The 8,527-nt window shown below is 42.9% G+C and overlaps 1 protein-coding gene across 1 annotated transcript; it reads left to right on the plus strand.

Annotated features, from left to right (window-relative positions):
- Positions 1–2,728: 2,728 nt before the first annotated feature.
- On the plus strand, positions 2,729–7,142 carry LOC140128694 (olfactory receptor 1496-like). Its single transcript, XM_072150394.1, has 3 exons — positions 2,729–2,794; positions 2,968–3,051; positions 6,210–7,142. Exons 1-3 carry the CDS (start codon positions 2,729–2,731, stop codon positions 7,140–7,142), a joined length of 1,083 nt encoding a protein of 360 aa, XP_072006495.1.
- Positions 7,143–8,527: the final 1,385 nt, after the last annotated feature.

Below are 8,527 nucleotides of genomic sequence, written 5' to 3' on the forward strand. Positions count from 1 at the left end.
CCCTGCTGCCTTGGGTTTCCTGCTGGGAGGGTCCCCTTACATCTCCCCGAAGCCAGGCCCATCCTGGGCCAATGAGATAGATGCCCAACAGGAGGGGCAGAGGTATAAAGGGACGCAGCCTAAGACTCCAGGGCAGGGATTGCTGGGAAGTGACCAGGGGCAGAGGCTATTATCAACACCCTAGTCCCCGGTTCTGTGGCCTGCGCACGGAGATGAATAGACAGAAACACCCTCGATCCACTCTCCTGCTCCATCTCCCATCCTGGTCCCTCCCAACCCCAAGGAATGGACTCTAGTCCTAATATTCACAATGCCGACAGCTGAATTCAGCTGAATGCTGAATGAGTTACAACAGCGGAATATTGCCTATTCATGGGGATTCCCATTCCACCTGCCGATAAGAAGAGCGGACCGGAGATTTGTTATCCCGATCCTAGCTATAGCATACTTATATAACGGAATGGCTGGATCTCCCTGTACCATTGCAAAGGGCTACCCCTGTGAGGGCTCCTAGGCATCGAGCCCGATGTGGTCCCAGGCGTGGAGGAGCTGATATGGGTCAAGACCAGGAACCTCGGCTTTCCCCTCCGGAATAGTGCTAAGTTCTGTAATATGTGTTAATTATGCTGTCTCTGATGCACATTGACAATGGAGCCCTTCTCCAAGTCAGATGAGCTTATACTGTTAAGCCCATAAGAGCCTATGCTGTCAATGGTTATTTAATTGAGGAGGCTCAAATTGTTTGCTCTATTCCTGTGCTTGTAGATGCAGCTCCCTCTTCACATTCTAGTTTTTTTCCTTTCCTTCCTTTCTCCTCTTCCTTCCCCTGATCTTATCTATTGCTGGATACTTTCAGAGTTACCTTTGTCACGATGTGTAATACACGGTTGTGGTGGGGTGGGTAACGGCAAAGTTCACAGCTAGTTTACTACCCACCTGGGATTCCATGGTCAGCAGGCTGCTCGCGGTATTGTTATTGTTGTTTCCCCAATACATTATTTGTGGTTTATTTGGAGTTTGTTTTTCGTCCCTTTCCTTTCTGATGTTTTGTTACCCCTTTGTCTTTGTTACCTTTGTAACCTTTGTTGATAAGGAGACAGGCTCCGTAACATTTAATATCTTTTTGTGGCACCCCTGTTGTATCCCTCTGGTCGGTGGGTTTTGATCATCAACATGGATACTCTAGGAATAGGGTTGCTTCATGTGAGGGGAATGAATTTCCCACAGAAACAATCTCAGATTTTGTATGACATGCACAAGCATGTTAATGTTGTCTTTTTTCAGGAGACACACTTCAGGTTTACCAATGTGCCAAGCATACGTGACTATTACTCACATTGGTTCCACAACAGTAACCCAGAGGCAAAATCGAAGGGGGTATCCATTGTCTTCCATAAATCGCTGGCAAGGTTGGCACTCAACACTGCAAGACAGTCCTATATGCAGATGACCTACTGCTTTACGTGTCCCAGCCCAGGATCTATTTTCCCTCTATTATTCAGGAATTTAAAAAGGTGTAGTGTAGTTAGTAATTTCAAGATTAACTACTCTAAGTCTGAGACAATAAATATCTCACTCCCCCAGGCTGAGGTACAACATATCAGAGATAATTTCCCGTTCTAGTGGCAACCGACTTCCAAACTTAGGGGTCTCGTTCCCACATGATCTGTCTAATTTCTACGCACTGAATTACACACCAACCCTCGAACGCACCATGAGGGACCTACAATCGTACGACAAGAAGAACTACCTTGGCTCAGTAGGATCAATGTTTTACAGATGGATGTGCTTCCCCGGTTTTTGTACATATTCCAGGGCGTGCCAAAAAGCTCCCGGAAAATATTTTTCATACCCTACGTAGCACTGTGCTGCATTTTATTTGGGGAACGACCCACCCTAGGATAGCGTAGAAAATTTTAATTAGCTCGAAAGCTATGGGGGAAGCCGGTCTCCCTGAAATGTGCCATCAGCCCGAATCTTCATGCATTTACTAGATTGGAAGCATCATTTTGTTGATAAGTATTGGGTGGTGTTGGAGCAGGCCCTATCTCTGGTTCTTCTCAGGCTCTTGCCATGGATTCCCACAGGACTGGATATTCACATCCCCCCAGGCAACTCTCTTAAGAGAAGCACTACGGCTGTGGAGATCGTTGATCTCTAATGGTATCTTGTCTCCTCTGTTTAGCCACTTACGTCGATATTCCGGAATCCGGCTCACCCCCAAGGAATGGCAAGATTGTTCTTCCTGGGTTGGAAACTCTAAGACCATCCGTGCATGTATGACATTCTGAAGGGCCACCCCCTACCCTCACTTGGGGACTTTCATCTGTGTCAAGACAATGTTGCCATCTCTTGGTTTGAATACTCCCAGCTGCTTTCCTTCATGCTTAGCGCAGCCCCCAATGCGGCATAAACAGACTCCCTGACATCATTCTAGGGACTGTTTTATTCTAACACGGCACCGGCACATGCCATTTTGCAAATCTACTCTCTCCCCTTACAGGGCTATGACGTATCTGAGCATTAGTTTGTGAGGAGTTGGGATAGGGAACTGGAGACTCCATTAGATCAGGATGAATGGCAACATTCTTTTGTCTATACACACAAGATGTCCTCAGCATGCGCAGCGCAGGAGAAGGGATACAAAGTGGTTTCTAGGTGGTACCGGGTGCCGGCAGTGATACATAGGGCCTTTCCTTCTATACCAGACTCTTGCTGGCACTGCGGAATGGATGGAGGTGACATGCTACACGTGTGGTGGACCTGCAAGAAGCTTAAACCATTTTGGGACCAGGTATTTGGGGTATACCTGAAAAACAAGTAAACCCCTCTCCTGAAATTGTCTTGCTGTCAGTCCTCCCTGGGCCAGTAGGTACTCTGAAAAAGGATATATTAAGATTTTGCTTGATGGCCACTCAAGTGATGGTACCACACCACTGGCTCTCTGTTGTTTGTCACTCATTATAGGAAAGAGCCCAGGAAATGTCCCATCTTTTCCACATGGAAGAGTTAGAGGCTGTGTCGCCAGTCGCCCATAAGCGATTTCTGCAGGTATGGGAGCCCTGGATATGCTTCAGGGAATCCAGGAAATATAAGACCCTCTTTGGAGACTAGATTCACCGACCAGTTTTTCTAGTTCGCCCTCTGCCTCTTCTTCATTCCTTCTGCTCCCCTCCCTATTTCTTGAGCTCTTCTATGAACCTGGCTTGTCCACTTTCACCTATCCTTGCCCAATTTTTCCCGCTGTGTGTCCTATGTGGTGTGTGATAAGTCTGTTGTCTATTTCATGTGTCGATATGTGTTACTGCCAGTTAGGATAACATATGACCTAAGGAACAGGCATTAGATTGGTCGTTCTCATTGTTATAAGACACTGTCTAGGGGAGATTCCCTTGAACTGGACAAAGTATTAGGCTCAAGCCGGTTCATTGCAACACCTACTGAGAGTACGCCCACTTGGGTACTTGATCCCCTTTAAGGTTTCTTCTTTGACTGGGGTGCAATGTATCTGAGCAATGACCCTGGCGTGGGGCCCTCAGTGTTTAGCATTCATTGTTCATTACTTAAAACTCATTTCTCATATTGTTTATTCTCAACACAACTTGATGTGTTGGCAGTCCTGCGTGCCTTGCCTTTTGCCTTAACTTGGTGCTCAATGCGTGAGTTACTTTGGGGATATGCGTATTATTTATGATATATCATAGTGTTTTTTGTTTTATATTGTTTACTGTTTACCTTTTGTCTTTTGTCAATAAAGGGATTCATTTTGTCATACTGTTTGATGGCTTTCCCTTTTTCTAAAAATTCTTGCAAAAGGCAACATCTATCCGACCTTGTGCCAACCACATGACATGAACATGTTCTGACTATGTCCCTCTTAGAGTCCTCACACTTCAAAACATCCTATGTAATCCTTTAGATCAAGAGCAGTCAAACTTCCAGTAACTGTCTGTGACCTCCCTATTTCTAATGCTTCTTCTAAATTTGCTCTCAATAAAGATAATTTTTCCTGTGACTTTGACATAAAAACACACAGTTGCTGTCAATGACAATGACAAGACAGTGACAAGAGGAACACGGAAAGTTGTCACATCGTACAATATGCAGCATCTAAAAAAGTCACCACTGACATAAAAGGCCATTTATATTCTATCCATTGATGGGTATTTATGAGGAAACCATCTAACAGCGTGCAAAGGTCTATGAGACATGTGGGTAAGTGCTAATATATATATAGCTGCATGTGCTCATTTGAGGTTCTTCATGTGTCATCATTTCGGACAAATTTTCATATCAATCCTCTGGACTGCAGACATGTGGATTTGCAATGTGCTCAAGATGATGTTGGTTGTCTTTGTTTTTGGATAAATCTGGGATTTAATCTGATCAGAGTCTCTTCTCCATAATTCATCGCACCTCCTCACTCTGACCCCCCCATCCTTCATACATTGGCCCACATTTATCAAAAATAGTGAAAACGGTACTATGTGCAGTTTGCCTGTAGAGGGTGCAGTGTAAGACAGTTTCATGAAATGTGTCACGCGGTCTTCATGACTCTGGCGCCCCCTGCACTGCTCTGGCAGAATGCACCATCTTTTTTTGGCGCACTTTGTTCATGCTGCAGAGTTGCGGTGTAATCGTGCACCTGAACACCCTTTTCATTTTTTCTGTCTTGTCGGACACAGTGCAGACTCAACACAAAACTGGCGAAGACACTTTATAAATACATGTACAAGCAGTTTTCACATTCTTTTCAGTGCAACGTCAGACAGAAAACTGGTGCAAACACTTTTATAAATGTGACCCAATAGGGCACATATACTATGGATCCGCACACCGCATTTCTGTCGGGTTTCCTGACTATTTCAGATTTGAGCCGCATATAACAGGGGTTTTTGGCGCACACGATTGGATTTTGGAGCAATCGTGCCAACTTTCATGTGACACAAACCGGGGGAGTGGCCGTCACAAAACCCGACTGATTCGGACTAAGTGCGGGATTTAAAATTCTAATTGTGTCGCAATACACGCACTTACAAGCACCGGGAAGAAGAAGGTGAACTCTGGCAGACCTGAGCGGGGAAGCGACACATGCAGGATATCGGGCGCACAATCATAATGATACGCGCTGGACTTCATCCTCGTCGGACAACGCAACTCGGGGATCGTGACAGGACCGGGTAAGTGAATGTGCCCCAATGTGTCCATTTCTTATCTACTTAAGCATAACATAACATCCAGGCGCTCTATTTCTTGAACATTACACTCTTCATCGTCTCCAGCTGCTTTATTCAGATTCTTTACGTTACCCATCTAAATTATAATCATTGCTTCCTCCTACCTCTACCAATGTTCTGACTTAACCCCTTAACGCCAAGGCCCTTTTTGGCTTTTGCATTTCTATTTTTCACTCCCCACCATCAAAAATCTATAACTGTTTTCTATTTACTTGCAAAGAGCTCAGGGGCAGCTTTTTTTCTGCATAATAAATTACACTTCACAGCGAGGGTATTTAAAGAAGATTCCAAATGCAGTGAAATTGGTGAAAAAACGCATTTACGCCGTTTTCTTGTGGGCTTGGGTTTCAACGCTACTAGGGACATCTGGCAACTGTTAAGGTTAAGGTTGACTTTAACTTTTTCTTGTCTGCACTTAAGCAATTAAGCAATTTCTCATTTTATACAAAATTTGTGAGGGACAGGAACATGGAGAATCACAAGAATCACCTGGTGAAAAACAAGCAATTAATGTACATTTATATTTATATACACATCATTAATCAGAAACAAAGGAGACTCACGAGACTAAGGAAATCTCCCTGGAATTGTTTGTACTTGGCATTTGCTTCGTGCGTAGAATATAAATATTTCGTTTTCATCCAATTGTGGCTCATAACTATGTGCCCGGCACAGGACAGTGGAGTATGTACCATTACAATAATTCTCTCTAAAACGACATGATGAAGTCTGTGTAAGAGGAATCAATTTTAGAAAATGTATAGAAGATATTTGTGTATAATATGACAGTAATTACAGATTATTAATGTCCTCATTTCATTATTGTATTTTCATTATTGTAGTTTTCTGGGGTCATTGAGTAATTAACATATTGTCATATCTTTACATTACCTGTTTTATGAGAAGGCAATGGCTTCTTTTTTTCGGAGAAATATACTGATATATTTTTTTTTTGTTATTTATTACATACAGTTGAATAATCTGACTGCGGTCTCCGAGTTCTTGCTTTTAGGATTTCAAATCAGCCAAGGAATAAGAATGTTCCTGTTTTCTCTTTTCCTGGTGATTTACTGTGGGACAATATGTGGGAACCTCCTGATCATCGTCCTGGTGTCCACCAGCAGGAACCTCCACACCCCCATGTACTTCTTCATCTCACAACTGTCCATCAGTGATATGTTGGTGATCACAGATGTTGTCCCCAACCTCCTCCACATCCTACTGAATAATGGAGGGGTCGTTAGTTTTTTAGCTTGTATATCTCAGATGTATATTTTTTGTGCTTCTGAAGCCTTTGAGTGCTTCCTCCTCACAGCGATGTCCTATGACAGGTATGTGGCCATCCGTGATCCTCTACACTACTCCTCCATCATGACCACTAGACATTGTGTCATATTGTCCATAGCCATTTGGTTGCTTGGATTTTCTATTATTTTGAATTTCATTATTAAAATTGCCAATATGATTTTCTGTGGACCCAATATCATTGATCATTTTTTCTGTGACCTCGTCCCTTTACTGGAACTTTCCTGTTCTGACACATTTGCCACCCACTTGACAATTTATCTTTTGGCAGTTCCATCATTTATAATTCCAACCACAATCATCATCGTGTCTTATACTTATATAGTTCGAGCCGTATTAAGAATACAATCTAATACCAGTAGACAGAAAGCCTTCTCCACCTGTAGCTCCCACCTCATTGTGGTCTCCATATTCTACTCAACCTTGTTCGGTGTTTATATTTTCCCAACCAAAGGACAATCACTGATTATCAGTAAGATCCTCTCCCTGCTCTATACCGTGTTCACACCTCTGATCAATCCCATTATATACAGTCTGAGGAATAAGGACATAATGAAAGCCGTACAGAAACATCTTTGTAGACCCAATCTACAATACTAGTAGACTCTAAGCTCTTGTGTCACCCCCTCATCCTCATAGACTGTAAGCTCTTGTGTCATCCCCTCATCCTCATAGACTGTAATTAAGCTCTTGTGTCCCCCCTTCATCCTCATAGACTGTAAGCTCTTGTGTCACCCCCTCATCCTCATAGACTGTAAGCTCTTGTGTCACCCCCTCATCCTCATAGACTGTAAGCTCTTGTGTCACCCCCTCATCCTCATTGACCATAAGCTATTGTGTCACCCCCTCATCCTCATAGACTGTAAGCTCTTGTGTTACCCCCTCATCCTCATAGACTGTAAGCATTTGTGTCACCCCCTTATCCTCATAGACTGTAAGCTCTTGTGTCACCCCCCTTATCCTCATAGACTGTAAGCTCTTGTGTCACCCCCTCATCCTCATTGACCATAAGCTATTGTGTCACCCCCTCATCCTCATAGACTGTAAGCTCTTGTGTTACCCCCTCATCCTCATAGACTGTAAGCATTTGTGTCACCCCCTTATCCTCATAGACTCTAAGCTCTTGTGTCACCCCCTCATCCTCATAGACTGTAAGCTCTTGTGTCACCTCCTCATTCTCATAGACTATAAGCTCTTGTGTCCCCCCTCATCCTCATAGACTGTAATTAATCTCTTGTGTCCCCCCTTCATTCTCATAGACTGTAAGCTCTTGTGTCACCTCCTCATTATCATAGACTATAAGCTCTTGTGTCACCCCTCATCCTCATAGACTGTAATTAAGCTCTTGTGTCCCCCCTTCATTCTCATAGACTGTAAGCTCTTGTGTCACCTTCGCATCCCCATAGACTGTAAGCTCTTGTGTCCCCCCTTCATTCTCATAGTGTGCATACTCTTGTGCCCCCCCCCCCTCATCCTCATAGAGAATCCACTAAATAGACATAGGCAGCACCATAGTGTAGATTATCCAAGGGTGTTTTAATATCTTTCTTTAAAATTATATTCATAAAATTACTTCATAAAAAGGCCTATATTATTAAAACATGTTTGAGCCAAACGGTCCTAGCCCAACCCAGGGTGTCGCCCAATTTCAGCTTCTTCCAGTGCATGACCTTGGAGTCATCAATTTCCATTTTTATTCACAATATTTGCGCCATTAGAAATTTCACATTACATCAAGCAAAACAGTTAAAAATATTACAAAATAAACATAAAAATATTACAAAATAAACATAACAATTATTTCCCAATCTGTATCACAATATATCACAATATCTCTATACAAAACGATACAAATATCCCATATATACATAATATCGCTATGCCACACTATAGCACAAAAAACATTAGATCGAACAAAACAATTTTAAATATTTTTAAATAAACATAGCAATTCTTTCTCAATCTGTAGCAACATGTGTCTCAGT

The sequence above is a fragment of the Engystomops pustulosus genome, chromosome 4 (genome assembly GCF_040894005.1).
Source record: "Engystomops pustulosus chromosome 4, aEngPut4.maternal, whole genome shotgun sequence".
NCBI classification, from domain to species: Eukaryota; Metazoa; Chordata; class Amphibia; order Anura; family Leptodactylidae; genus Engystomops; species Engystomops pustulosus.